The 27271-nt window shown below is 48.5% G+C and overlaps 12 protein-coding genes across 12 annotated transcripts; 7 read left to right on the forward strand and 5 right to left on the reverse strand.

Moving 5' to 3' along the window:
* Nucleotides 1-316: 316 nt before the first annotated feature.
* On the forward strand, nt 317-1849 carry BKA55DRAFT_535788 (uncharacterized protein; the record flags this gene model as incomplete). The annotated part of the gene is made up of 1 exon (XM_046189742.1): nt 317-1849. The coding sequence occupies one exon, from the start codon at nt 317-319 to the stop codon at nt 1847-1849; it is 1533 nt and encodes a 510-aa protein (XP_046052641.1).
* Nucleotides 1850-5140: 3291 nt separating this feature from the next.
* BKA55DRAFT_686348 (OPT oligopeptide transporter protein-domain-containing protein) lies at nt 5141-7470 on the forward strand (the record flags this gene model as incomplete). Its single annotated transcript, XM_046198924.1, has 3 exons — nt 5141-5393; nt 5444-7228; nt 7280-7470. 3 exons carry the CDS (start codon nt 5141-5143, stop codon nt 7468-7470), a joined length of 2229 nt encoding a protein of 742 aa, XP_046052642.1.
* A 170-nt stretch (nt 7471-7640) lies between these two features.
* Nucleotides 7641-9546, forward strand: BKA55DRAFT_735050 (uncharacterized protein; the record flags this gene model as incomplete). Its single annotated transcript, XM_046201285.1, has 4 exons — nt 7641-7775; nt 8010-8499; nt 8552-8613; nt 8710-9546. 4 exons carry the CDS (start codon nt 7641-7643, stop codon nt 9235-9237), a joined length of 1215 nt encoding a protein of 404 aa, XP_046052643.1. The 3' UTR covers nt 9238-9546.
* A 73-nt stretch (nt 9547-9619) lies between these two features.
* Nucleotides 9620-12099, reverse strand: BKA55DRAFT_636989 (amino acid/polyamine transporter I). Its single transcript, XM_046197043.1, has 10 exons — nt 11663-12099; nt 11467-11615; nt 11353-11408; nt 11237-11306; nt 11028-11183; nt 10717-10978; nt 10130-10670; nt 10034-10079; nt 9904-9986; nt 9620-9845 (listed from the first exon to the last, which is right to left on the reverse strand). The coding sequence occupies exons 1-10, from the start codon at nt 11743-11745 to the stop codon at nt 9750-9752; spliced, it is 1542 nt and encodes a 513-aa protein (XP_046052644.1). The 5' UTR covers nt 11746-12099; the 3' UTR covers nt 9620-9749.
* Nucleotides 12100-12285: 186 nt separating this feature from the next.
* Nucleotides 12286-14187, forward strand: BKA55DRAFT_672626 (uncharacterized protein). Its single transcript, XM_046198001.1, has 4 exons — nt 12286-12694; nt 12748-12995; nt 13048-13895; nt 13942-14187. The coding sequence occupies exons 1-4, from the start codon at nt 12517-12519 to the stop codon at nt 14126-14128; spliced, it is 1461 nt and encodes a 486-aa protein (XP_046052645.1). The 5' UTR covers nt 12286-12516; the 3' UTR covers nt 14129-14187.
* A 409-nt stretch (nt 14188-14596) lies between these two features.
* Nucleotides 14597-15604, reverse strand: BKA55DRAFT_504530 (uncharacterized protein; the record flags this gene model as incomplete). Its single annotated transcript, XM_046187103.1, has 2 exons — nt 14597-14823; nt 14884-15604. The coding sequence occupies 2 exons, from the start codon at nt 15602-15604 to the stop codon at nt 14597-14599; spliced, it is 948 nt and encodes a 315-aa protein (XP_046052646.1).
* A 589-nt stretch (nt 15605-16193) lies between these two features.
* BKA55DRAFT_672627 (uncharacterized protein) lies at nt 16194-17513 on the reverse strand (the record flags this gene model as incomplete). Its single annotated transcript, XM_046198002.1, has 2 exons — nt 16194-17243; nt 17280-17513. The coding sequence occupies 2 exons, from the start codon at nt 17511-17513 to the stop codon at nt 16473-16475; spliced, it is 1005 nt and encodes a 334-aa protein (XP_046052647.1). The 3' UTR covers nt 16194-16472.
* A 162-nt stretch (nt 17514-17675) lies between these two features.
* BKA55DRAFT_608075 (Alpha/beta hydrolase fold-1) lies at nt 17676-19050 on the reverse strand. The gene is made up of 2 exons (XM_046196616.1): nt 18451-19050; nt 17676-18402 (listed from the first exon to the last, which is right to left on the reverse strand). Exons 1-2 carry the CDS (start codon nt 18856-18858, stop codon nt 18058-18060), a joined length of 753 nt encoding a protein of 250 aa, XP_046052648.1. The 5' UTR covers nt 18859-19050; the 3' UTR covers nt 17676-18057.
* A 767-nt stretch (nt 19051-19817) lies between these two features.
* On the forward strand, nt 19818-20764 carry BKA55DRAFT_559735 (uncharacterized protein). The gene has a single exon (XM_046192007.1). The coding sequence runs from the start codon at nt 19965-19967 to the stop codon at nt 20382-20384; it is 420 nt and encodes a 139-aa protein (XP_046052649.1). The 5' UTR covers nt 19818-19964; the 3' UTR covers nt 20385-20764.
* A 615-nt stretch (nt 20765-21379) lies between these two features.
* BKA55DRAFT_559738 (uncharacterized protein) lies at nt 21380-23035 on the forward strand. The gene is made up of 5 exons (XM_046192008.1): nt 21380-21676; nt 21726-21762; nt 21810-22251; nt 22301-22365; nt 22412-23035. Exons 1-5 carry the CDS (start codon nt 21509-21511, stop codon nt 22765-22767), a joined length of 1068 nt encoding a protein of 355 aa, XP_046052650.1. The 5' UTR covers nt 21380-21508; the 3' UTR covers nt 22768-23035.
* Nucleotides 23036-23397: 362 nt separating this feature from the next.
* BKA55DRAFT_269663 (tRNA synthetases class II-domain-containing protein) lies at nt 23398-25588 on the forward strand. The gene is made up of 2 exons (XM_046185463.1): nt 23398-24355; nt 24400-25588. Exons 1-2 carry the CDS (start codon nt 23477-23479, stop codon nt 25372-25374), a joined length of 1854 nt encoding a protein of 617 aa, XP_046052651.1. The 5' UTR covers nt 23398-23476; the 3' UTR covers nt 25375-25588.
* A 213-nt stretch (nt 25589-25801) lies between these two features.
* BKA55DRAFT_686358 (uncharacterized protein) lies at nt 25802-26281 on the reverse strand (the record flags this gene model as incomplete). The annotated part of the gene is made up of 1 exon (XM_046198925.1): nt 25802-26281. One exon carries the CDS (start codon nt 26279-26281, stop codon nt 25802-25804), a length of 480 nt encoding a protein of 159 aa, XP_046052652.1.
* Between the last annotated feature and the right edge of the window lie 990 nt (nt 26282-27271).

A 27271-nucleotide genomic window follows, 5' to 3' on the forward strand; every position in this document is an offset into this window, starting at 1 on the left:
TTCAATGAAATGTCAGCTTATTGGCTTCATAAAAGTAGCTCATGCATCTTGCATCACGACTCTCGGATCACTAAGTCGTTTAACCAGAGTTTTGCCTTGGTTTACCAGATGGACCAGTGAGTGTTGAGATGAACAGCCCGGAAGACGGACCGCGATCCCGAGAGTCAAACAGTCCCCTCCTTGACATCGACCTCGAGGGAACTACATATACTCTCATACTCCTTTTTCTTCTTGGACTTTCCGGAGCACATTTTCTATCCAAATACCGATTCAATAACCAAAGATTCTTCGATATCGTCTCGTTTTGGCGAACGAAATGACTACTACTCGGAACTATAACTGGCATCAAGTCAAACCTGGTGTTTGGCAACGCCATATCGATGAAATCGAACAATTCTACTCGACGATGGTTGTTCTCTACGAAGGCAGCGGTCGCATGTTCTTTGGAATGACAGGTCATGTCTCACTCTCCATCAAGAACACCAGGGGCTTGTCTCAAAAGGATGCTGAACTTGAGGTTGATAAAGCCTTGGGAAAAGCATGGCTTGCTTTGAGATATGCTCACCCTACACTTGCATCTCAAGCTACTCAGAACGTTGAGTCAGGAGAGTGGGTTAAAACCTACAGAGAAGTCCAGGGAGAAGCAGATAAGAATACCTGGCTGGAGAGGACTCTTGTCCATATGACCAACGGGCAGACTGGTAACCAGTGGGCTAACTCAGACCCTCCTGCTCCAAAACACCCGACAATGTTTGTTCTACATCTACCGGCTGAAAACAGCGATGATGGATCCGTGACCATCCGCCGAGACCTTGTCTTCCGCTCTCCTCACGACATCATCGATGGCATCGGGACTCTGATGATGCTCAACAACTTCATCTCATCCGCTGCAGAAGCATATGAGAAGGGTGATACCTATGAACCCCCCGCCCTCGACGGCAGCGAGGCTTCAAACCTGAGCCCATCTTACCGAGTCGCAGCTCAAATCCCTGAAACGCCGGACCAGGCGCAGCTGGATAGACTTAAGCAGATGGCCGCTCAAAAAGCCGCTGCCGCTTCTGATGCCAGCGTGGAGATTCTTGCACTTCCTTATAGACAGGGTGATCTACTACCAGGTCGTCATCAGCGCTTGGCACTCACCCTCTCCAAAGAGGAAACGCGACAGCTGTTGGCGGCGTGCAAAAAGGCTGGAGCTACGCCGACGCATGTCTTCCATGCTGCAGCTGCCATGGTCGTGCGAGACCTACAGGATGAACCGACGGAGACGAAGCGAGTTCGATACATCAACTACATCCTACGCAACGAACGGTCAAGTTGCGCGCAGCCATATAACACGGCTCAGCATCCGGCATCTGTTTACCATTCTGTGTCTGGTCAGAGTCTTGTTGTTGACATGGATCTCCACCCAGTGTCGACCAAACCAGACTTACAAACTCGCAAGAAGGAGTTTCTTTCCATTCTTGAAACCGTTAAAGACTTCTATCTCGCAGTCAAACAAGACGAGGAGTTCTACGTTCTCGCACCAACCATGTTCTCCCAAGCTACCCCGGGCCTCCCCTCTGCTCCTCGTCCCCTACCTGTGCCTGCTCCAAACGCTCATCCTTCTGTATCGATCTCGAGTATGGGGCGTACTGACGCTATCGTAGCACCGGAAACTGGGGCGTTCAGGGCGAGAGATCCGTGGGTGACGGGAGAGGAACTCGGAAATGGGTTGGGATTGTTTCTGGGTACGTTCCAGGGAGAGTTATGTTTGAGTGCTGCGTATAATGATGCTTGGCACACGGAGGCAGATGCTAAACAGTATCTGGAGCGATGTAAGGATGTGGCATTCTCAGGTCTTGGGATATGAGCCATGAGGATAGTTGGGGACCGTATCGGAGGAGGGGCAGATCTGAGTTTGAGTGAGGATATCAGAACGTTCAATGTTATCATCTTCCGTATAGGTTGCCGACAGGCTTCCATTCGCATCATGCCTTGGCTTGGCCAATATTCCTGATATCTTTGAGTTCAGTTCATCAGATCAATAGCTCGCGTACACTGGGTTGTCAGCCCGACAGCAATATCTGTTTGTAGCGACATGATTCGCAGCCGATATCTTATCTCGTCGTCGTTTTGATAAGCGTCATGTATCATGGTCATTCGAGATTGACTGCTGACATCTTCATCATGGTTCGTTCATGTTATCTGGTAGCTTATCCAAGCCATAGACAAACTTCGTCGTGAAACTTGTCAAGATATCGTGTAAACCATCTTCGATCAATGATTCTGACAAGTTACTGCACGAGGTTGTCCGATGATTGATCTAGTGAAGATGACAGAGTTACGCTTTGGGGCAGGTCCCTCAAAAAGGACCTTGATAGTCGTCTGTGCCGCAATTCATTATCAAACAAGAACGTCTCTACCCCTCGTATATCCCATCAACATCTGGAACTTCTGTGGCAATTCCTCCATCACGCGCTCACTCCAAACATCCCATTCCAAAATCAGCATAGTAGATATCGGTTTATCAAGGCCCAAGAGAACGGTTTTCAAAACCCGCCACAACCCGCCTGAAGGATCACCCGCTGGTAAGCAACAAAATCCCATACCTCTCGTCTCCTGCACATATGTAATCTATCCCGATTGTGGGGGTGATATTCACGGGGAAACGCACTGTGTGTCCCGAAGTGGAAGCTCCTTAGACCCCCAGGAACCTTTGACAGGCTGGGGTAAATCAGGATGACCCCGGCGAAAACCCGGATTGGGGCATTTTCCCTAACTGTTGGGTCGGAGCTGAATGATATGCTTGTTTGATAGTGGCCAATTGATATGGGGAAGGGGTTATCTAGGCGATTGATGGAGAGTTGAGGGTTGGTAGGTTGCATTAGCATGTGAAGTAGTACGGCGCCCGGGAGAAACAAGAAAATAGAGGTTTCAACCTTGAATTCACGATTGATGGTACTTACTAGGGTGACCAGCATGTTGGTTTGGTGGTGTTGAGTGGCAAGTGGCAATCGTGTAGGCATTCTACACTCTGCATCTTTGGTGTTCAATGCTCCCTTTTGATGCAAAACGACGCATTCAATGATACCGCGACAGGCAACGAAAATAACTGCTCGGGTTTTCAACATCATTTCCCTCGTAAAACTTGCTGCTACGACTTCAATCGCGTCTTCAAGATGGCGAGAAATGCTCAAATACGATTGAAGTGATAGATATTACCAAGACCTCACTAATGAAACCGTATCCGCCTGTAATCTGTTCGCGATCTGACGTGGAGTATAAAAAAAGCAGGGATTCCGATCCGTATCCGCCTGGAACACGAAAATAGATGCTCGCGTGGCGAGCGATTGATAACATCAAGGACGAGTTGGTGTTGAAGTTATCCATGGACGTCAAAAATTCTGGGCATCGGATCGTGCATGTCGCCGCATTCTTGGCTACGGGTATAACGGTCTTGGTATCTGTAGCCAAGACGATCTGCTACATTTTTGATCTTCCAGAACATTTTGTGCACACTGATCGACAATGGCAACGCCGATGATTTACTGGGATGAAGATGGTGCATGCAACAGTATTCAAACGTTGCAGATTAATTCAGTGGCAATAGGGTAGGCGTTTCTCAAACTGGAGGCGAGATAGCATCACGATTGTGTCGTCTGTTGGACTCTGTTGTTGGTTACTCAGTGGGTCGAATGATATGTAGAATTGGGTATAGTCGTCATGTCAAGCTAGACAAAAGTCCATTTTGTATGGCACCAGGTGATTCCTGCAGTACGAGTATGGGGGCCGAGATAGCACAGGGCAAGGGTAAATCATCCCAGAAATGCAAGCAGTGGTCCCTTTGGCCTTGGCAATCCTGGCCTCGGCACTCGATAGCGGAATACAGACGCTGTAGAGAATGCGGGGGAGGCGATACACTGTAGTGAGAGGCTGTTTCACTTACAGAGTGCAGTGTCAAGTAAATCACTGTACTATTATGGTGTCTTGTTAATATAGATGACGCTGTTCAGTTGTACAGTAGAACAAGACCGGCCCCTTGGTCCAACATCAGGTCTCCATTTAGGCTTATCTACATGGACGTTATTCCATTCCGCTGTCCGCCCATTGATGCCCTGTTGCCCTGTTGCATCTCCAACAAAAAGGCCCTTCTCCAACTAACAAAGGTCCCGCAAAATGCGCCAAGAGCAACAAAGGTTCCCCGAGCCATTGGCCAGCACACGGAGTACACCCACTTTTTGGGTTTAGCGCGTGCTGATAGCTGTTTGGAGTGTAATACCGATTTATTATTCATTGCGAGAATTGATGCGTTATCGGAGAACATGTCAGGAGATTATTGAGGTATGAGCAATTGAGGCGGGTTTTCGGATCATGGTCTCGAATTGAAGATGATGCGCCGAGGGCGGAGAGGATGATAAGAGTAAGTGAGTAACTAAGGTAAGTAAGTATCTGGTGATTTGGAGGGTGATTCAGTGATGGCCCTGTTAACTTAGTGAGGCAATGATATTGCGAGTGGCAGACTTTGACCATTCACAGTCTAATGCAGAGTAACCCTCCGATAACCATAACAACCATAAAACCTTTTATCCCCTGTAACATACAGTAACATGTGGCGCGTATCGCCCGTTTCCCTCCCTCGGTGCCACCCGCTCTCTTCTATCTGGGGGTGGAGCCATCCCCTACTCTCCCGACCTAGTCCCTCTAGATTTACCAGGGACTCATGCACAAAAGTTCAAGCACACGATAAAATACTCCTCCCATTGTGGCAGCTCCAAATACAACCGCTCCCCTCTAATTGGTTCCCTACCGAAGATAAGGTCCGCCAATCTGTGGATGCCAGACTCTTTATTTGGCAATCACCAAAAGATCGTTTGTCTCGCTTCCTCTTCTGGGGGTCATGCCTTGCAAAAAGTCCCATGCCCCCGATGTGCGGAATTGATTTGAAGATGCTGTGATTAAATGCCACTTACTCAATTGGGCGGGTATCAAAAGTGCCACCACCGAATATTGGTAGACCAGCTGCAGCTCTTGTACGACGTTGGGAGCAGCAGAGATAAATAGATCATTGTTCCCCCAGACCTCGAGGGTTTCATTCAGTCGTACCAGCCAGTTCAAGTCTTTGTCTCTTTTTTAATAGGGACTCTTCAACTGATCGCCCATCATGGTCGCCGAAACAGTCGTCCCCGATCGTGTCCCTGAGGATACCCTCCAGCCTCGCTACGATGAGAAGGAGCCTCATTTCGACATGGACCTCAAGTCTGAGGCTGACAGCGAGGATGATCGTATTATCGACCTGTTCTCCAGTTTTCCTCCCGCAAAGGGTGTTGAGCATGAGCCTAACCCTTTGACTGCTCGTGCTGTCATTGTCGGTATCATTCTCGGTTCTCTCGTCAACGCCTCCAACGTCTATCTCGGTATGCTCACCCAGCCCTCGATGGAGTTTAATATACTGACAATTGCAAAGGCCTCAAGACTGGTTTCACTTTCCCCGCTACCATGTTCGGCGCCATCTTCGGTTATGGCTTCATCCTCATGTTGACAAAGTCCCTCCCTCACGTCCCCATCCTCGGCGGTAAATTCGGTCCCCAAGAGAACTCCATCATCCAAGCCGCTGCCACAGGCGCAGGTGGTATGTCCGGTGTCTTTGTCGCCGGTCTCCCCGCCATGTACCGTCTCGACCTCCTCTCCGACGACCCCAAGAAGGACTTCGGTCGTATTCTCACCATCACCTTCGTCTGCGCTTTCTTCGGTCTCTTCGCTGCTGTTCCTCTTCGACGATTCTTCATCATCAATGTCGCGAGGGAGCTTAACCTCGTCTTCCCTACGCCTACTGCTACGGCTATGACTATTCGATCTATGCATGCTGTTGGATCGGGTGCGGCTGATGCGCTCCGAAAGATCAAGGCGCTTGGTATTGCTTTCATCATTGCTCTTCTCATCATCTGCGTTGGACAGTATGCCGATGGTATTCTTCACAACTGGCACATCTTCACCTGGTTCTACGTCTGGTCTGGATACACTGCCACTGGCCTGCTTGAGCCTGAGAACTGGGGTTGGTATATCCAGCTCACTCCCGCTTTCTTCGGCTCCGGTATCCTCGTCGGTCTCAACGCTGCTGTCTCTTGGTGGGGTGGTACCGTCGTCGCCTGGGGTCTCATCGGTCCTCTTCTCGTCCACTATGGCGAGTGTATTGGTATCGCTGTCGGTGAGGGTAAGTGGGAAGGCATCACTCGATTCAGCGTCATGACTGGTGTCGACAAGCCCGACTACGTTCCCTCTCCCCGATACTGGATGCTCTGGCCTGGTGTCATGGTCCTCATGGTCTACTCTCTCATCGAGTTCTTCCTCCACGGAAAGGTCGTCTGGGACGGTATCAAGTTTGCCGTCCACGAGTCCGCTCGCTCTATCAACAACAGACTCCAGGCTCGTGGCAAGAGCAACGCTTGGTTCGCTAAGCAGGCTGCCAAGGCTGATGCCGATGGTGGTGTTGAGGACTTTGCTTCTGCTCAGGAACAGGTCCCTACTTGGGTCTGGGTTACTGGCACCCTCGCTGCTCTCATCCTCGCCATGATCGTCAGTGAGGTTCAGTTCCACATGAACGCTGGCCTTGCTCTCCTCGCCTGTATCCTCGGTGTCATCTTCGCTTTCATGTCCATCTACGGTGGCGCTGTCACTGATTGTGCTCCTCTCACTGCTTCCGCCAAGGCTTCTCAGCTCGTCTACGGTGGTATCACCAAGAACCACTTCGCCATCAAGGATGCCCAGCGAATCAACCTTGTCGCCGGTAACATTGCTTCCGGTACCGCTGACGTTGCCAACTCTCTTGTCAGCGACTTCCGAGTTGGTTTCCTCCTCAAGACTCCCCCCAAGCTGCAGTTCTACGCTCAGGCCATTGGTACTGTCGTCTCCGTCTTCCTTGCCCCCGGTATCTTCGTCCTCTTCATGTCTGCCTACCCTTGTGTCTTCCGACCCAGCGACGATCCCGCTGATATCTGCCCTTTCGCCGCTCCCTCCGTCGCTGCTTGGCAAGCTGTCGCTACTGCTGTCACCATGCCCAGCATTCCTATCCCCAAGTCCTCCGCCTACTTCTCTATTGCCATGGGTATCCTTTGCGCTGTCCAGGCTATCGTCAAGCACTTCTGGCTCGTGGGTTCTCGCGAGAAGTACCGTGATTGGCTCCCCAACTGGATGTCCGTCGGTGTCGCCTGGGTTCTCGGCCCCGACTCTGGATATGCCAATGCCATCCTCTGTAAGTCATCTTGGTGTCATTTTACAAGTTTTTAACTAACAATTAACGCAGTCGGCTCTATTACCGCTTGGTGGTGGCGCAAGTGGTTCAACAACCACTTTGAAATGTATGCGTTCGCGATCGCCGCTGGTTTGATCGCCGGAGAAGGATTTGGTGGTGTCATCAACGCCGCCCTGGAGCTTGGAAAGGTCAGCGGTTCTTTCAAGGGAACCGAGATTGCTCTGCCCGGTGCTGAGTGGTAATTACTCGATTAGTTAATGCGTCATGAGTGTTTGTTGAAGCCATTGGCGGAGGATGGTACAATGATCAAATAGCTAGCTTTGCTATATGAATATACCCACTTGATCTTTAAAGCCCATAAGACTTCTTTTTCTGACAATGTTTCATGCAACCCAACAGTCTGTAGTTCGTTATGGTCTTTGAAAAAGCCATTCTGCTTCACTGGCACCTCGAACACGCTTTCGTGTTTCGTCAGGCACAACAAGTGAACAACTCTGGCTACAGTGTTCAATCAGGACAGTACATATCACAGAGGGGGAAACGACTTGTAAGAAATCTCTAAGAAGTAGACTACTGAGCCTCTGGCCCTTAGAGGAGGTAAGAATACTTATGATGTCTCTCCTAAATAACAGAAATGACTTTGGGCAATTTTAGTATAATTTAGTAGACCTTTAGACTATTCTTTTTAGCACTCTAGTTCAAGGTCAGACATTTTCTTACTCCACAAGGGATCCGTATTGAGTGCCTGGCTGACGGTGATACACCAGTTCCGATGGCTTAGAAAACCAATAACCACGCTGAAGGAGACGAGTTGGAGTTTCAAAACTTCATTGAGTCAATCTACGACGATTACAAAGTCCGCCAAGACGAAGATCAGACTGCAGCGATTACCAAGCCAACCCCAACCAAACTCTTGAGAGTTAACGATGAAAACGAAGGGATGAAGTCATTTTTCGACCAGGTCGTGAAGCTTTGCCCAAGACCAACCTTGATTCCGGTCCTGAATAAGCACGGGGATACCAGGAAATTGACCGACAGGAAGACGCAGATATCCGCCAAAGCTTTTGTTCTTGTCCATGCTGTTCAAATCCTTCTTTTCGCTCCGATGGACTGGGAGAGACACCGATCCTACTCTCGCGACAATCAACAGTATGCTCATCGTTTTCCAACCCCTGCGACATGTGGTGGTGATACTGGAACAGAGGTAGCGAACTTGTTTTCTATGGAAGACCTCCATCGCGCCATTTTGATGTTCTACTTCCTCGTCGGCCGTCGGTCTAAGCGTACAGCTTGGATCACGCGACCATATCCGAAAAAACAAAGACGAAATCGAGTTCGAAGGTTACGTGGATCCACTTGCAGCGGAGAAGGCGGCCGTCCCAGAGGTCGGTGACACAGTTCTGGACAGCTCTCGCACAGCGGATGCTATATTCAGAGACGCCGCCGAGTCGACACAGCAGGAGTGACGTAAATCCAACAAGAACTGGGAAAGGACTTTTCGAGAACAACAGAAGGAGAAAGTCGGGACTTCTGACTTGCTGGATGACGATCAGATACCTCCGAATCCTGATGCCTTGCCTGTCGTCACTGGAAACCACAATGTCGATGCCTGTACGGCACTGCTGGAGCCCGCCCAAGCAACACGACCAAAGCTCCAGATTGCCAGGAAACTCGCTGAAGCCAGGATCGACGGCATGGCGCCCATATCTAGAACAGCCTTTAAAGCGGTCATGCGCACTCTCAACCGTGTGCATGATCAACCAGACTTCGACGTCAACTTGGCTCGGCTTCAAGAAACAATTACCCATGTCGACAAGTTTATCCCTGAAGACCAGATAAACGATTTCATCCGTAGCCAACAAGAGTCCGAAGTCGTCACTGAGTTTCGACTCGCGAATCCGGACAAGGAGGCGGAATTGCAGCAGCTCAGTCGTCAACAGTACGCTCTCGACCATGTCTTGTCTTCACTTCCGCCAAAACAGTCTGAAGGGGGGCTACAGGTGTTGTAGAAGTATGGGACTGTGCCTTGACTTGACCTCAGGCTGTATCCTGACCGTGAGGATGGCGACGCATCTTCCTCTCAAACGACATGGGGACGGGCAAGACCAAGGCATACCACAACTCCATCGTTCTCCGCCAACGAGCCAAAGAGGAACGCTACAAGCACGACATGGAGACCGGGGGCGACACGGATGTTGAATTTTACCCAACACTCATTCTCATCCTAGTCAGTTCGAACGTGGAAGAAAGCTTAGGGCCTGAGCATATCCTAAACATATCCTAAGCGGCGAACAGATTTAGGCAAGTTTGGTGTAATTTAGTGGACCTTTAGATTAACTTATTTTCAATGTTCATAAAGTTTCCAAGATCTTGACATATTTGTCTTAAAAACAGTCGAGTATTGCTTGTCGCAAGCTTGCAAGTCATTGTTTGTCTCTCATCAGTGTTCGTAATAATGATCTGAGCATATGTCTTATTATAATAACTACCCTCTGAGTCGCAATAAACATCGTATTAAAAGTCAGGCTTTTGTTGACGTTTCAGATTTCTTGTGCACTGCTTCCAGCTCGTGCTCTCCTTTGATCTGCAAGGGCTGTCCAATGATGGCCTCGAAGTTCTGATAATCGCGTTAGAAGATGAACAAGACTCTTGTTGAGATTGTGGGCTTGACTTACAGGGCCTTCAAAGGTCTTACCATAGACCATCCAGTACAAGGCAAGGAGCAAGTAGAAAATACCGACGACTGCGGAAACATAGTCTTGATAAGTTAGCAAGCTGCTCGATGTTAGGGACAAGTGTACGTACTCATAGTATTAGCTGATACGGGGAGGCCAGTTGGAAAACAGAAGAACTGTAAGTAGTTAGCGAGGAGTTCAAGAAGTCAAGGTATCTTGTGCTTACGATGGTGATGACGATGACAAAGACGCTTGCAAGCACGTTGACGGCAGCACCAGTCCTCAAGCCCATCCTGGCTGGTGTCTTTCTTGTCTGGTATTCCTTAAGAATACTTCTACCCCTCACCAACAAGGCAATGACAGGGCCAGCATAAGAGACATTGAGGAAGATGGTGCATGAAGCAATGTAAGCACTGAAAGCCACCGCAGGACCAAGGTACAAGAGTCCAAAAAGGACATTGAAAATGAAACACAAGGTGATTGTGCGGACGGGGACATCGAGCTTGGGTTCAATGTGTGCAAAGTAGTTATGGCAGATGATACCCTTGTCTCTGGCCATGGCATAGAGCAGACGACTTGCGCTGGTGATACTAGCTGATGTGCCGTTGATGAAACAGACGCTTAGCATGAGGGCTAGAATGGTTGCTGCGGCGCGACTCTTTGTGCTTTGGAGGAAGAGTTCGACGATGGGCATGCCGGTGTTTGAGGCGAGGATTGTTGCGGGGTCGGTGAGGCAGAAGAGGATGACTAGAATGAAGAGGAAGCCACTGAACCAGGTTAGCAAGGGCAATACGATTGCATGAGATGGCTTACGTGACACCACCAATGACGATGGCCAGCACCATAGCTCGAGGTGCATCTCGTGAAGGGTTGGGCATCTCTTCAGTCAGATGAAGGACAACATCAAACCCAATAAGCGACAGGGCAGACTGGAGTAAGCCAAGGATCCAAGCGACACCATCTGACCAGCCAGTCTCATTTCTGAACTCTGTAAAGACTTGACGAGCATCTGTCTTTGGCGACATGGAAAGGAGGATGATGCTCATAATAACGACCGAGAGGACAGACCAATACACTATGAAGCTGTTAGTTGGATGGTCTCGACAAGCAAAGGTCCAACTCACGAGCCATGTCGTTCCAATGACCGAGGATTTTGTTTCCCCAGACGTTGCCGACCGTTCCGAAGGTGAGGATGGCGAGGAAAAAGAGATATGTCTTCCATTGTGTTGCCTCGTATGCGTTGTCGGAGGCGACGACGGCTGCGGCGGAGACCAGCTGGGCTGCGTCAGTTAGTATGCGAGGATACTCATTGGGGGCGGGGCGAATGGCTGACCTGCAAAAAAAGCTTGAGTTGTAACAACAGTCAACCAACCAGCGATATTGGTCCATCCGATAAAGAAGCTCTGTTAAGTATTAGTCTTCGTTCTCGAGGTAGCTAGGTCGGCATACCATAGGGCGTTTCCATCGTGGTGTGCAAAGGGCGTACATGAAGTGATACTGTCCACCTAAAAGCAATTAGACATCATCTTTGTAATATTCCCGAGTCTTGACAGGCAGCCTTACCTGCAGTTGGCCAAATTGCAGCCATTTCTCCAAGACTGGCAGCAAGAGCCAGGTTACAAAGAACGCAGACTACGAATCCATAGATAAACGAGACTGAGCCCCCAGAAGGGAGAATGTAAGCCATAGTACCGGCGAGTGCGATCCATGTGCTGACGAGGGGTTAGCCAATGCCAAGAACAAACAGGGTATGACAAACTTGAGAATGGCAAAGGCCATAGCAACCATGGTCAAAGTCGAGAGACGCTGCTGCAAAGCGCCCTCCTGCGTTGAAGATGTCATCTTGGCCGTTGTCGTGTTCTGTTATGATGAAGTGTTCTTGTTGGAGTATCAGAGGAGAAAACGCTTGACTCATATACTCGTTTCCAAGGTCACACGGCCGAGCCACTTACGTTGATAAGACCTACCAGGGAAAGGGGGCCACCGTTGTACAAATCTCCAACACACGTCAATCTACACTGCCTTCATTGGCATCTTATCATACAAACACTCCAATCTGCCGAGATATCCTGATAAGTTGGTCTTTTACCCCAGGTTTTGCGATATCAGGCATCCCCACTGAATATACCGCATTGAGTAAGATTTCGAGAAGAATGACATATTTTATTGGTTTCAGGGATGGCCAAGGAACTAACGTGCAAATGTTTGTTAGTGCTAACCTTGATGCTGGGTCTTAGCGGATTGCGGGGGAGATCTAGATTGTTGGGGTTCTCGCAGAATTACCGGATGCGGTAATTCGCGTCAAGATAGCTGCTATCGCGATGGGTCGAGGTCTTCGTATCGTGAGTTTTTGGACTAGATAGAGGATCATCGTTATCTTCTCGCGAAATTGCCGTTTGAGGAAATGGGGACTGGGGCGAAGATGAGAACACGGACCGAGGATAAAATGAGTAGCCGTCCTCGACGATACTTCTGGTTGATTCTGTCTATCATTCTTGTCTTGTTTGCGTCAGTGTCTTCTTGAGCTTGATCAATTGAGTTGCCCTAACTCGAGCGACGCGTAACTCAGAGTCTTTGATATTGATACACAAAACTTCACTAAACAACCTCACAATGTCTTCTCGAGACGGCTTCTCGTGGACTGAGTCCCAAGGACTCAAGGCTGGTGTTCCATGCATCGGAGCTATTAATCCTCCTACCAATTTATCAGACAAGAACACAAAGTTTGATGTCATTGTTGTTGGGGCAGGTTATTGTGGCCTGACTGCGGCTCGAGACGCAGCCGTTGCTGGTGAGTACGGCAAGTTTCAAAACTCATGATACACAACTAACAAGACCATACAGGTCTCAAGGTCCTTCTCATTGAGGCTCGTGATCGGATTGGAGGCCGGTCATGGAGCTCAAACATTGAGGGTTATCCATATGAAATGGGTGGAACCTGGGTATACTGGGGACAACCTAATGTATGGCGTGAGATCTCCAGATATGGTATGCAAGATGAACTTGAGATTTCATATGACTTTTCAAGAGGCGTCAACAAGTATCTTTTGGTTACACCTGAGGGAACTCAGAAGTTCACTCACGAGGACGAGGTGAGTCCCAGTGTCTACCTCATAAGTCAAGAACCTAGACTAACGAGCCCAGGATCAACTAATGCAAAGTGGCCTTGAAAAGCTCGTCAACATTGACGGCCAAGGCGGTCGAGAAGCATTAGTCTTCCCCCACAGCGCCAATCTCGGCCCAACAGCAACCAAATACGACCGCATGTCCATCGCAGACCGTCTCGCCGAGATTCAAAATGACCTCACCCCCAACGAGCGTATATGCCTAGAAGCCTTCGTTCTTCTCTGCAGCGGCGGTACTCTTGAAACCACTAGCTTCTATGAGTTCTTGCACTGGTGGGCTCTAAGCGGCTATACATACCAAGGTTGCATTGAGTATCTCGTCAAGTACAAGTTCAAGGGAGGCCAGTCGAGCTTTTCCATTCGTTTCTTCAAGGAGGCTTTGGCCAGTGGAAACTTGACGTACTCTTTCAGCACGCCTGTTGCTTCGGTGAAGAGTGGTCCTGCTGGCGTTGAGGTAACTGCTCGAAGTGGCCAGAAGTTCAGAGCGTTGAAGATGATTAGTGCTATGCCGCTTAACATTCTCAACGACGTGCATTTTGATCCTCCTCTGATGCCTGGGAAGAAGGCGGCGGCGGACATTGGGCATGTTAACCAGTGCACCAAGGTTCATGCTGAGGTTTCTGATCGGGATCTTCGGTCGATGACTAGTATCAGCTATCCTCACAACAAGCTTTCTTATGGTTTTGGAGACGGTACTACTCCTGCTGGTAATACTCATATTGTGGCCTTTGGTGGTCAGCATAACCACTTCCATCCTGAGGAGGATATTGAAAAGACCAAGGCTGCTTTCCAGGGCTTTGCTTCGATGGATATCAAGCGCTTGGTCTTTCATAACTGGTCCAAGGATGAATTTGCAAAGGGAGCTTGGTAAGTTTATCCTATTTTCTTGATATGACAAAGCTAACAGTTTCAGGTTCTTCTCTCGACCTGGTCTACTGACCGATCATCTTGGCGACATGCGAGCCACACAGGGTAACATCATCTTTGCCTGTTCGGATTGGGCTCTTGGATGGCGCAGTTTCATCGATGGTGCCATTGAAGAAGGAACACGAGCTGCCATGGCTGTCCGTTCGAGCCTTTCCGAGCGAAGCCACCTGTAGTTGGAGCTAAGGATCATCATGATTCGTGTAGATTGCATGTATAAAAGTTGAGGCGGGAGTTCTATTCTTCTATTATGTCATTAGATGTACTATGCATAAATTCACATTTATCTGAATATTGAAGTGTTATTCTCGGAGCTTCTCATACTTAGTGTTGTTGAAAGGGCAGATCGACACTGGGAAATGTCTAGTACAAAAGCAGAAAACCTTTTGACAAATATTGCCACTATACGGGTCTTGCACTAGTTCCGAGTCGAAAAACACTATAGCCAATGATATATCAGTATCGTAACACTTGATGTCAGTCGATGTTCAGGTCTGAACAAATTTGTGGCTCACAGGCAGCATTTATGCTGTAGCAATTGGTCAGGCATTGTGATATAATGTCTCAATTGTGAGCTAGATGTGTTATTTGCAGATGAGACCTGTGGCTGAGAGCTTCTAATCACCACACAGAACCTGGTGGGCTCACAGGAGCCGCCCGAAGCCGTTATAAATCACCATTTGCCCATTCTCAACCTTCTTATCCTCCTCCTCCCAGGCCATTTTTCGCATATCTCTCCAATTTTGTATCTCAGCCTTCCTTTCTTCTAACATCCGCTGTCTTTCCACTGGATCACCAGCCATAGAAACCCTATGTTGAAGGGTGGTAGCACCGAGCTGACCTAAAGCCACATGTGCGTCTACCATATCAGCTGTATATCCTAATAAATGTTAGCCTAACACAAGTCAATAAGGTATTAGATTTGACCTACTATCAGGTAGCTTGCTCCCAGCATAGTTGTCAGCGAACAAGAACACGTCCAGTTCATGGCTAAGAGTGTCTTGGTACGGAAATAGGAGTTTGGTAGAAGAATCTCGCATGGCGGCGCTGATCTTTGAACGCAGATAGGTTTCCACGAATCGGTGGTGCCACGGTTTAGATAGAAGGGGCTTGGCATATGCTGCTGATGCACTGTAGCATACCCTCGGACAAATCTCTTGAATCTCTGTGCAGATATTGACGAGATCTTGGATCTGGAACAGGCTCTCCTGCCAGTAGTGAAACTTCCGCTCAAACACTTCATATCTCTTTCCATGGACAAATTGTTCCAGGAGCTCCACCAGACCATGCATGTCACTGTGCTTCGTCAAGCGACGTCGCATCATCGCAACCATCAAGGCCAAAGGGATGAGGGCATCATCGTAGAATATCTCTCGGATATAAGAAATGTGATGTTGAAGGAGATTATCTCGGTTTTCTTGGAAGCAAACTCGTACTGACGGAGAAGCCGCGATGAGTGATGCTACATCGTTCAGTGAGTCGCACTGCTTGAAGATTTCGACTTTTATTTCCACTGGTAGCTTGGCAAAGCCATGGGTTTTGTCAGATTTGAGCCCCTTTCCTTTTAAGAGGCAGAGCGTTAGAAAACCCAAGACCATAGGTGTAGCGACACCAACAAGAAAGGGGGCGAAATTGCTCACATTGCGAGACATTGCCAGAAAGCCGAATAATGATGGGAATGTGTTGAATAAAGAAGGGAATGCAGGGTGTTAAATATATAGAACTATTTATATCATGGCATTTGTATTACGCTTTTTGAATTAGAGATTAAACTGAGGATATTCACGACTGGAAAGTAATAGAAAGTAGACCTTTGCCTCATGTGGACAGCCTGTTTGGCCATAAAATAACAGTCCATAAAGAACTTTTGCTGACGAAAATACAGTTCGGCGTTCACATCAACGTGTTTGTATTTTTATAGATTGAGCGTTCACAATCAGATGCTTGCAGTTTTTCGGTTTATTAATATGCATTTGCGCATTTACTTAGTATTTCTAAGTTCTCAAGTTTATGTAAACCTTGTCGATATCACAGCAAGATTATCTTCTTATCAGCATTTATGCTGTAGCAATTGGTCAGGCATTGTGGTATGATGTCTAAGTTGTGAGCTAGATGTGTTATTTGCAGATGAGACCTGTGGCTGAGAGCTTATATTCACGATGCAGAACTTAGTAACTCAGCAAGATAAATAAATCAAGGCGACGGATCAAAAATAACGCCTTTTTTAGTTTACATTTTCAGGCCCCATAAACACTTAGCATTTAGAATCATTTATAGGGTTTCTGGTTTTTTATGCAGATATGGCAATATTAGAGACAACTTATTCTATCATTCAGGTACTTTTCGAATTCCTCAATACTTGAAAATTCTTCTTGCTAGCCCCCTTCATACCATGCTCTGAAGGTTTTATTTCAAATAAGTTTTGTTGTCTGTTGTAGTGTATCTATATCGTGCAAATCCACAGGCAATCTGGCCTCCTGTGCTTCTCAATCTCGCCAGCTCTAAACTCACCTCCCATCCTCAACTCATAGCATAAGCCTGGTAGATATTTGCTCGCTTCGCAGCAGATCGAGTAGTCACCCGTATCCCAGCCAGCTCTCGTAATCTTTCCGTGGTTATTTTGAAAAAGATATCGAGGACGCATGCTTTCTGAGCATGTGGTTCAAGTTGTTCCAAGTAGTGGAGAAAAGGATATCCCTGCAGAGACACGTAATCGAGGTATGCCTTGATATCATCCCGTTGTCTCTTCATAAACCGGCATTCTTGAAGGCGTTGCAAGACGAAGGGGCGTGGTCCTCCACGGCGTAAAATATCCTTCACTTGGTTACGCTCGCTTCGTTCGCTCCTTGACATGCCGATTGTAAGGTCAACGCAGAATAGAATGTCGGTGTGTCGCTGTCTAATTAAACATAGAATGTTGACGGGGGTCCGGGGGCGAGCTTGGTATGGTTGTGGCAAATGCTTATGGAGATAAGATTCAAGTTCTTTGACCTGTTCTCTTTCTGCGAAAAGTTTTTCTTCACCGTTACAGGCTAGTTGGCAGTAGAGATCGTAACGGAGATATGCATTGACGACTTGGCCCCGATCTGCATATGAGTGTATGTAAGATCTTGCTGTCCTTGGCATCTGGTCTCGGAATTTGTTCACCGAGCCTGCCGTAATGGGGCCAATTTCCCGAATCATGTGTATTATGGCTGCAATACAGCCCAAGTTCGTTTTCCACTCCTCCGAGGATTCTGATATATCGAAGCGAGTTACAGCGTCGAGGTAGGGTCTGATGCGTTGCTCGATCTGGAGTGACGTTAAGCCGCGAGTCTGGGCACGTACCTTTCTCACTTGCAGGAGAATCAATGCTAGCGGTACAAGTGCTTCATCCCCAAAATTCGCATGTATCTCTAGGATGTAAGGCCATAGAAAAGAAGTGCGTTGGTTGGCATGGAAATAGCGTCTTGCAACAGGGGAAGCCGACGTAAAAGATCGAATGTCCTGAAGTGACTGGAGATTTGCCACGACGTTGATGTGAAGCTCAGGCGGGAGCCAGTTGAAAATGTCAGAAGTCATGGTTGGGTAGACGGGTTTTGCGCAGAATGTGTCCAAGAATGAAGTAGGGGGGTTACTGGGGGTTTTTATAGATGGATGAGAAATCAAAATTTTCCATGATATCATAAAAGAGGAAGAAAAAAAACGCCAAAAAGCCTTCTGAATAAGGTTTCGGTTCGTGATTGGATCCCGAGATGAGAGAAGGTGAAAGTCGGGAGACATGATGGCTGCCTGGACTCGTTGCCTAAACCAGCAAAACTCTAGACAGCTGCAAAGTTCAAGTGTCCTTCGCAGCTCACGGTCGTTTGAACGGAATCGTCTTGAAGGCGTGTGCCATAAAGACGCAAAAGGAGGAAAACATATTTACTCCTTGTGTAACAGAGGCAATGATTTACAGGTGAATGGTCTAAAGAGACTTGATCACGAGGTTAAGGAGAATATCTTGGGGCCTTTAAACCCAGCTAATATGGGCGCATTACAATTCAAGCACAGGAATTTATATTTCCATCAAATCATGATTTCAATACGCTACAGGATTTAAACTACAAAAGATTCCTCAACACATCTAGCTTGAACTCTTGGTCAACCCATCCTGAGCAGCTTTCTCCAAACCCTCAACCGTCTCCTTAGGTAGCGAGAGGAATGGTGAGTGAGAGCTCTTGACGTGGAAGGTTCCAGCATCAGGTCCCAGCATGGAAGCGAGATTCTCTTGAATACCCAAAGGAATAGCACGGTCTTCGTCGCAGAATATAAAGAAGCAGGGAATGTCGTGCCATGGCTCGTACTCGACATTGTCGGTGTACACACGACGAGATTGATGCTTCAAAGCAGCAATGGCCTTGGTTTGAGTTTCAGGATCAACATCATGGTAGAAGACATTGTCGGGGTTGTCAGCATAGACATAGTCTCCCTGTTCCTTGTTAGGAAATCATTTCTCTATGAGGGAAATTCGACTTACCTCGACACGCATCCAAGGAAGATACTGTCCTCCAAGGAGCCCTAGGATACTGTTTCCCTTTGGCATGACGAAAGCACTCAGGTAAACAAGCTGAATCACACCACCTGCCTTGCCCTCCTGTGCCCGCTGCTTCAAGCCCAAGCCTTGAACAGCCTCAGCGCCAACAAGTCCACCGTATGAGTGAACGACAACCATGACCTTCTTGCCCTCCTCGACCAACTTCTCAACAGCAGCTCGCACAGCGGCGACATCATCGCTCAATCCCTTGCTAGGAGGCTCCGCGCCAACAGAGGGGTAATCAACGGCCTCAGTCTCCCAACCCCTGGCATTGAGTTCTTTTCGCACGACATCGTAGCAATCAGCAGTGTGCCACGCACCAGGAGCAAAGACGATAGTAGGGTTAGACATTCTGACGTTCCAATAGGCTTGAAAATAGTAAACTTGAGAGAATCTGGAGGGAGGACACGATAGAATAAGTAATGACTTAGCCTACAAGCTAGCAACGCCTCGTTGAGGGGTCCAGTTTCAGTTGAATCCACTCAATTGCAGGGTCCGCCATATCTCATTGCGACGCACAGGGTTTACGCGGCAGAGCGCGAGTCAATTTTGATAAAGCTGTGGGTTTGGACTAGATTTGAATAGGGCGTAGTTGAAAATGAGATGCGTCAAACGCGGCTAACACTTCGTCGATCAGGGTTCTCCTGGTCAAAAGCCAGCACAAACTCCAAAGAACTCGATAAAGTTCAACTTGGATCTTGGTTAGCCTGGCCTAGCAAAGTCGAATGCAGCTTGACATACCAACCGGGACTAACCTTCTCGAAGGACGACAGCCTCATTGTGATAATTGTAAGCAGAGATTGTTGACACTGCGTAAATCTTCCGCGAGAGGTTGTCCTTTATGTAGATGCCAATGCCAAGAGGAACGACCCTGGAGAATTCGAGATTGATATTAAGACCATGGTGCTTCTTTAAGAAGTGTGGCCAGCCGCTATAAATTTGACATAAACTTACATATCAACAGACTTGACCTCATCCTCATCACTTAAGCTGACATCTTCTGGCGTGCTGATATGTTCCGGAGCAGAATAACCTTCCCTCGTTTCCCCTGACGCTTTATATCAAAGAGCTCTTGCCGGAAAGTGATACTATATGTATATAGTCACTGCAGCAAGTCGGAGCTCCTCAACGTGAAGATAGTCCTGTAGATATCTTGGCCTGCATATAATTCTGTCTATTTCAGGCAACATGCTGCGCTGACCATCGTTCTGGCCTATCATCACACAGGCTCAGTATGACAAATATCAGTAAGCGACGTTGTAAGCTTTGAATAATATCAACATTCAGTCATCTTACTTTCAATCCAACATATAAATTGCTAGTATCCTCGTTGAGCCCCTGATGTTCATCCAGCTGTTCCACTCTCGTTGGCCTCGTATATCCCTTGCAAGCTCCCCGTCAACGGATCATCACTATCTTTTTCCAAACAAGCTAGTTACCCTGGTTGTACGAACACAATGGCCAGCCAAAAGGCGCCTAACCAATCCAAATCAATTGACGAGTATCGAGCGTTATACAAAACATATCTGGAGCACTGCAACGCTCACGACTTTGAAGCCATGAGATCGTTCTACGCGTCCCCTATCGTCGTCAACGACAAACCAATAACCCCAGAAGATGCAACAGCTTCGTTCCAACCTATGATCGACGCATTTCCCGACTGGCACTGGGAACTGCGAAACCTCACCATCGAAGGCGACTATCTTTCGCTTCTTTTCAAAGTCACAGGAACTCATAAGGGTGACTTTCGAGGCTACAAAGCCACCGGCCGCAAAATGGAGACGAATCAATTCACCCTGTACTATGTCGTGGAGGGAAAATTCGCACAAGTTTGGGACCTTGTTGATTTCGATACCTTGATTGAGCAGATCAAATAGAGGAATATTTATGGCAGATCACGTTAGTCAAGATTGAACAATGACATTCTTTGTTTCAGTTTTCCTGGGAATTTGGTGAATTAAGGAGGTGAAGCCAAACCAGGCTTAGAAAGAACATCGAACCTTGTTCGCCTAGCTGGAGAGTAGCATGGGCAAGGATTGCGTGTTCCAGTGACGATACCACGCTGCTGGGTACCAGGTGCCGAAATGCCGGGTGAATTGTTTCATCTGATTCAATATCAGTACTCAACTGAGCGTCGAGCTCAGACTCGGATGATTGTGAAAGTCATTGTTGGGTTATGTGACTACTCGTAATAAGGTCAAAGAGCATAGGGGACCAGTCAAAACCGTTTATTTCCGAAAGAAGAGTGAGAACCAAGATGGGGGCCAACTGAGACTGATCAGCACGCGGGGCACTGGTTCCGCCCGCACTAGACAGGGACCGTTAGTTGCAGGCTTTTAAGATGATAAGGCTGTGAGCCGAGTTGGCTAAGGCCTCTGTTTGTCTTTCACAGTGCCGCGTTTCAATGGATCCAAAAACAGCCACGTTCCTTGTCTAGTCCAGACTTCTAAATAGGTATCGATCCATATTAGAGCCGAGTTGGTACGAGTGCAACGCTGCAATTTTTTCGAGAATCGATTGCGCTGACTCGTTCCGTATTTTTGCTTCTTTTTTTGCTTCTGCGAACGAAAAGATCTTCATACTCGCAGGTTTAGATTGGGCAACAATACCGTTACAATAAAGGAGACTCGTTAGGCTTGACTCGACGGAAACTGACATCTGACAAACGCTAAAACGAAGCCGTCAGTGTTTTACTGGTTGTTGGGATGATCAGGGAGTCTTCCCCGGTGGCGCCGTAAAGCCACCCGGTGATCCAAAACCCCTACACTCGTCCAACGCCCAGCTAGCGTTTGCGTTAGCCAGCCCGTCTGCCCGTTTAGTTAACATGGGAGGTTTATCTTGTGAGAAATATCCGGGGCAGGTTCGAGATGCGAGCTAACTTTAAAGCCCACCCGTGCTGGAATGCTTTTTCTCCTAACTGTGGTGCTGGTTACTTCATCCCTACGACATCCCCTGATGTGAAGTCCTCTCCCTTTCGTTTCCCCATCATTGTTTCTTCAGTATGGCCTTGCTACATGGCCGTGACTTGAACGCCGATCGGAGCAGTGAGCTCAATGCCACGACGACAATTGTTCTTGTGCTGTCTGTTGTGTTTGTTGCCTTGCGATTCTGGGCGCGATATGTGAGGATTGGATATGGAACTGATGACTGGTTGACTCTGGTAGCGCTGGTGGGTTTGATTGGGTGCCAAGACTTGTACAATTCTGACAATGGGTTAGGTCTTTGTTTTCATCACGGGTGGACTCAATTATGGGAGTAAGTAACACCAATGGATCTTATCATCGTCGCTAATAATTGGATAGTGATTGCGCATGGTCTCGGAAAACATGCGAAGCGCGTGTCGACGGCAGATCAAATCATCTTCTTCAAACTCCTCCTGGTCTTCGAAAACATTTACGTTACGGCGGTGATGCTCATCAAACTCGCCCTTTTATCGATGTACCTGCGCATCTTCCCATCTCGACGCTTCCGATTGATCTCTACCCTCATCGCTGCTGTCGTAATCAGTTGGTGGATTGCGATTTGCGCCGTGTGCATCTTCCAGTGTCATCCAATCAAAAAGGCTTGGTTGCCGTGGATTGATGGGACTTGCATCAACCTCAAGGCTTCGTTTATTGGGAATGCGATTCCGAATATTGCAACGGATGTTGCGATTCTGTGTCTGCCGGTCGGGCAGATTATGAAGTTGCAGGTCAACATGGCGCAAAAGTTATCGCTGTTGGTCATCTTTTTGCTCGGCAGCTTGTAAGTCCTCATCTACCACGCTCTGAGTTCTTGGTATTGACCCATTTAGTGTCTTGTTCGCCAGTATATACCGATTCACAACCATTATGCAATTCGATCCCGTCGATACAACATGTAAGAAACCCCGGCGACACTCGCATCATTAAACTAATCTTCATAGGGACCCTCGCTACAGCTTGCACCTGGTGTGTCGTCGAAGTAGCCTGCGGAACCATTGCCCTCTGTCTCCCAACCCTCAGACCACTCATGCTCATGGTCTCATCCAAGTTCGAAAGCGTCGGATCAAGAAAAGATACAGCTGCTCGTACCGGAATGCCAACAGAACTCGTCACGATTGGAGGAACAGGCGGAAAGACGGGGCAGTTTCATCGGATAAATGATGAATATGAGCTCAACTCAAGCCAAAGAGGGCTTGCGACAAGCGATGGAAGTATACCGCATGTTGATCTGAGTGATCGAGGATCGGGTGATGAGGTATCGTTACACCAAGGGAAGATTATTCTTGGGCCCAGATAACGTACGCTCGAGTTGGGTATTTGTAACATATGGAAAGATTAGCAAGCCTCGTCGGTTTAATCCCATTTGGATATTCAAGCATCATCGCCATTTGAGCACTGATTAATCATCAGGGATTGATGGCTGATGGAACGTTTGGTAGCATTGTTGGTGACGACGTTCCAGCCCATGAGAACTTTGGCGGACGTGAGAGAATTCCAGCAATGAGCCGCCTTCAGCCATAGAATGTTTGAGAGCGCTATCCTACATCTCAAGAGTTCAGTGTAACCGTACTGTCGTCTGTCATGTAGTAAAGATTCATTGGCAGCCGGTACCAGGGAAGGTGAACAATTTCTTATCGATAAGCCCCTCTCACCGAAGCTCACCATGAAATTCGATGTCAATCGGCCCACCATCCTCCCTCAAACAATGCCTCAATTGACGCAACAATAGCCATGGCGCTTCCTCTCTCTCGCTGTCGCGCCTCTTTGCGCCTCAGCACATGCACCCGATCTTTAATCCCCCTGCGCACACGACAATTCCTCCCCCGAAACTTCAGCCAAACCTCCATCGCCTACTCAAAAACTCACCCCACGAAAGATGATGTACTCAACCTTTGGGATCAGTGTACGACGACTTCAATGCCCGCTATGTCCGGTGCTAACGTGCGCCAGATAGCAATGCGGGTATACCGACTACGCCTGGACTCAACGGCCAGTATGCGGGATTCATGAATAAGAGGAGGAACATGTCTTCGAAGCTTTCGTTCGCCGATCTCGTTCTACCATCGGGCGAGGTCATTCAGCTATGCGCCGACTCAACGAAATACCCTGAAGCGTCTGCGCTCTTTCGAAGTATTCGCGCCACGAGCCCCGTCGTCGTTAGCACCGAGAGCGAAGCGAGTACAAGCCCAGACGCCGAGAAGCAAACCTCGAAGCGAACCTTTTACGTCAAAGATATCCGACCATTGAACGATGTACAACAAAACCTCATCGTAACACCCGACGTAATATTCCCCGACACGAAGCGCCATTACCAACTCCGCCATCATCCAGAGTTACTAGCAAGACTGCAATTCCGATCATGGCTCAAGGGACAATTGACAGCTGGTCTGCAAGAGAAGGGCTTTACAGATATTGAGACACCGACACTGTTCAAGTCAACGCCCGAAGGCGCACGAGAATTCCTCGTACCGACTCGTCGTCCTGGTTTCGCATACGCTCTTACACAAAGTCCCCAGCAGTACAAACAGGTTCTTATGGCGAGTGGTGTTTCGCGATACATGCAGTGGGCACGCTGCTACCGTGATGAGGATGCTCGTACGGATCGGCAGCCGGAGTTTACGCAGCTTGATATGGAGTGGGCGTTTGCGAATGCTGAGGTGGTCAGGAAGGATGTTACGGATATCGTGCTGCGGTCGCTCGAGGCTTTGCGACCTGCGCATAGCTACAAGACCATCCGGGGAAGTCGTGTACCCGTGGTTTCAGACATTCCTGAAGGATCTCGTCCTGCCGATGAACCGGTTCAGCACAAGTTCACGACGCTTACGTTCCAAGAGTGCATTTCGATGTACGGAACCGACAAGCCAGACTTGCGCCTCCCGGGAAGGGTACGTCTCATACTCCCCTTCTCGATCTCAACTAACACTTCCAGATCCACGCGATACCGAATGAAATGTGTGAACAGTTCGCCAGCATGATGACATATCTCCAAGACCCCCTCATCGAAGCCTTCCACATCCCGGTTAAAGATCTCGACGACGACATCCCAAGACCAAAGCGCTTTACCGAGCAATTCATCGAAACATTGCCGAAACACCTTCGCGAGAATAAAGACGGTATGCCAGTGATACTAGTCTGCGACTCGAGACAGCCCCGTGGCGGTTTCTCTTCACTCGGTGTGGAGTGCGATGAGATTGTCAATATCGCGACTGGTGGAAAAGGTGTTCTTGAGGGTGATATTCTCGTTTTCCAAGCGCGTGAGAAGCCGAAGGGTCAATATTACCGCGCCTCCACAGCAATTGGTGAAATTCGGAATGAGTTGTACAAGAAACTTCTCAGCAACGACCTGGTAGAAGACCTACCTGCGCCTGGTACTCCCGAGTCAATGCAATTCGTCTGGGTAACCGACTTTCCCATGTTCAAACCCACCGGCGAGGACAACGATCCAGGCCAAGAAGGTTCCGCCGGCATCGCAGCAGCGCACCACCCCTTCACAGCGCCCAAATCGAAACATGATCTCGAACTCCTCTTCACAGACCCATTACAGGCTAAGAGCGCAGCATACGATCTCGTCCTCAACGGCGTAGAAGTCGGCGGCGGCAGTGAGCGTATCCACATACCCACCGTGCAGGAATTCATCATGCGGGATATTCTCAAGATGAAGGATAGTAGGATTGAGGACTTTGCTCATTTGTTTGATGCGCTTAGGGCGGGGTGTCCGCCGCATGCGGGATTTGCGCTGGGCTTTGATCGATTGGTTGCGCTGTTGACAGATACGACTACTGTGAGGGATGTTATTGCGTTTCCGAAGACGATGAAGGGTGATGATCCGTTTGTTAAGGCGCCGACGAGGGTTACGGCGGAGCAGCTCGCGCCGTATGGGTTGCAGTTGAGGGGTAAGCAGTGACGATCGTGTCGCTGATGATGTACAAAAGTGATGATGGGTGATAGAATCGCGACTCATTGTTTGGGAACTAGGGTTATAGAGTTGTATATTATTGTAGACGAGCATGTATCATAGAACAAATGCATCAGGTCACAGGCGTGATTGCCAATTTGGACATATCACTCGATGTCAGATGTTCATTCACAATCATCATAATGTCAAAAGCGATTGAAGGTTCGTATGTGTTGATTGTTCCTAAGTAGGTCTTTGCCGCTCTCATGATTCAGCGTCAATCCATCCATTCCCATTCCCTAATCGAGCCATTTCCGACCACACATTCTAGATGCTGCCATGCTCTATGCCTCAATGTTCCGTAAACTCCATTGCAATTTAAAGTCAAGTCCATGTCGCGTAAGGTATCTCATCTCCAGGTGAAAGTCAAAGTCATTTAAGCCATGAAGCCGAAAACAGCAGCGCCAACAGCAGCCATCATAGCAACAACACCAGCCTGTGTACCCCCAACACTAGCAGCAGCATTGTCGTTATTCGCAGCAGCAGAGGCACTAGCACTGGCCTCATCAATAGCAGTGCGAACCCGCGAGCTCACGCCGTCGAAAGCAGTGCTGGCGCGAGAAGCAATCTCGGAGCCCTTGTCGCGTGCTTCAGAGGCTTGACCCTCGACCCAGGTCTTGGCGTCGCCGCCCTTGTCGGAGGCCCATTGCTCGGCTTCGGAGTAGTGGCTCTTTACCCAGTCGTCGACGTCTTGGCCGGCGGCGGACGCTTTGCCTTCGGCCCAGGACTTGACGTCGTCGGGGATGATGTCGCGGGGGAGGACGGCAGGTTGGGTGATTTCGGGTTGGGGAGCTGCGGCTGCGTCGGCGGCGACGAGGGTTGCTGCTGCGAGGAGGGCGACTTGTGTGAAGAGCATTGTGAGTGTTGTTTGTAGATGTGTAGGTGTAGTTATGTGATAGATGTGTTGTTGGATTGGTTGAGTGTTAAAAAGAAGAGATATAGTTATTGAGGTGAATGGCTGATGAATGATGAAAAGAGGGAAACGAGAGCAGAACCTCTCCTTGATATAGCTTTCACGTCCCCTACCCCCTCAGCTTGATTGCTTGATTTCTCTCCTGTCATTTCAGGCCCTGCATGAAGAATCATAGCGCACTGCGTCATGTCCCACCGCCTGAGCCCCTGCACCGCCCAACCACAAACCGCTATTCTCCTCATCCCTGCGCTGATCTTAGGCCCTTCCAAGGTCTGCGCCATCTTTTACATGTCATCACCAGCCGCAATTCCATCATTGACCTCTCAGGTGTAACCCTCAGATCCACCCCCTCTTGTTTCACTGATTCTTTGTGGCAATGTCATTCCTGTGCTGTACCTGGGACTTAAGCTTGTTTCAGTGTGGTGTGCTGCTATTTTGGAATACATGTATAGCAAAGGTTTGCAGCCACGCGGCAACTGTCGTGTGCTTGACCAAGCCTCAATTCCATCTGCTCTCGGTACGTAACTCTCCACGGTTAGTGATTTTAGTTGTTTTTATTGGCGTTTGTGCTTATTCAGATTCTTAATCTTAAACGGCTGTACCCCAGCATTCGCTAAGTCTCTTGTAAATAAACTCAAATTACCTACCGAGGCCTCCCGGCGAGACCCAGTCGGTAGTTGATCACCACAAAATTTGGTCGTGCTTGCATTCTCATGACGATTAAAAAGAGGCAAATATGGCGATATCGATCGCTTGCGGTCGGGAATTTCGGTGAGTTTGCGACGCGTGTTTGCGTGACACTGCCATGGTGTTACGCAGCTCACAGATCACACCGCCGTTGCTGCCGTAGAGTTGGGGAGGGACATTGTCACAGACTATGAAATGAACCTGAAACCCCCTCAATTACTATTGATATAATTCCCATTGAGTATG

Source organism: Fusarium redolens, assembly GCF_020744475.1.
Source record: "Fusarium redolens strain MPI-CAGE-AT-0023 chromosome Unknown BKA55scaffold_4, whole genome shotgun sequence".
Lineage (NCBI taxonomy): Eukaryota > Fungi > Ascomycota > Sordariomycetes > Hypocreales > Nectriaceae > Fusarium > Fusarium redolens.

What these genes read in the sequence shown, in the direction of transcription:
- BKA55DRAFT_636989 (XM_046197043.1), bottom strand. Translation starts at nt 11,745, where the DNA reads ATGACATCTTCAACGCAGGAGGGCGCTTTGCAGCAGCGTCTCTCGACT. An exon ending in AACTCAAGCTTTTTTTGCAG is followed by an intron (nt 11,184 to 11,236) that starts GTCAGCCATTCG and finishes TAACTGACGCAG; the next exon opens with CCCAGCTGGTCTCCGCCGCA. An exon ending in TCATTGGAACGACATGGCTC is followed by an intron (nt 10,979 to 11,027) that starts GTGAGTTGGACC and finishes ACAGCTTCATAG; the next exon opens with TGTATTGGTCTGTCCTCTCG.
- BKA55DRAFT_672626 (XM_046198001.1), top strand. Translation starts at nt 12,517, where the DNA reads ATGTCTTCTCGAGACGGCTTCTCGTGGACTGAGTCCCAAGGACTCAAG. An exon ending in TCGAGACGCAGCCGTTGCTG is followed by an intron (nt 12,695 to 12,747) that starts GTGAGTACGGCA and finishes AAGACCATACAG; the next exon opens with GTCTCAAGGTCCTTCTCATT. An exon ending in GAATTTGCAAAGGGAGCTTG is followed by an intron (nt 13,896 to 13,941) that starts GTAAGTTTATCC and finishes TAACAGTTTCAG; the next exon opens with GTTCTTCTCTCGACCTGGTC.
- BKA55DRAFT_608075 (XM_046196616.1), bottom strand. Translation starts at nt 18,858, where the DNA reads ATGTCTAACCCTACTATCGTCTTTGCTCCTGGTGCGTGGCACACTGCT. An exon ending in TTCCTTGGATGCGTGTCGAG is followed by an intron (nt 18,403 to 18,450) that starts GTAAGTCGAATT and finishes AACAAGGAACAG; the next exon opens with GGAGACTATGTCTATGCTGA.
- BKA55DRAFT_559735 (XM_046192007.1), top strand. Translation starts at nt 19,965, where the DNA reads ATGGCCAGCCAAAAGGCGCCTAACCAATCCAAATCAATTGACGAGTAT.
- BKA55DRAFT_559738 (XM_046192008.1), top strand. Translation starts at nt 21,509, where the DNA reads ATGGCCTTGCTACATGGCCGTGACTTGAACGCCGATCGGAGCAGTGAG. An exon ending in GGTTGACTCTGGTAGCGCTG is followed by an intron (nt 21,677 to 21,725) that starts GTGGGTTTGATT and finishes ACAATGGGTTAG; the next exon opens with GTCTTTGTTTTCATCACGGG. An exon ending in ATCTTTTTGCTCGGCAGCTT is followed by an intron (nt 22,252 to 22,300) that starts GTAAGTCCTCAT and finishes TGACCCATTTAG; the next exon opens with TGTCTTGTTCGCCAGTATAT.
- BKA55DRAFT_269663 (XM_046185463.1), top strand. Translation starts at nt 23,477, where the DNA reads ATGAATAAGAGGAGGAACATGTCTTCGAAGCTTTCGTTCGCCGATCTC. An exon ending in ACTTGCGCCTCCCGGGAAGG is followed by an intron (nt 24,356 to 24,399) that starts GTACGTCTCATA and finishes TAACACTTCCAG; the next exon opens with ATCCACGCGATACCGAATGA.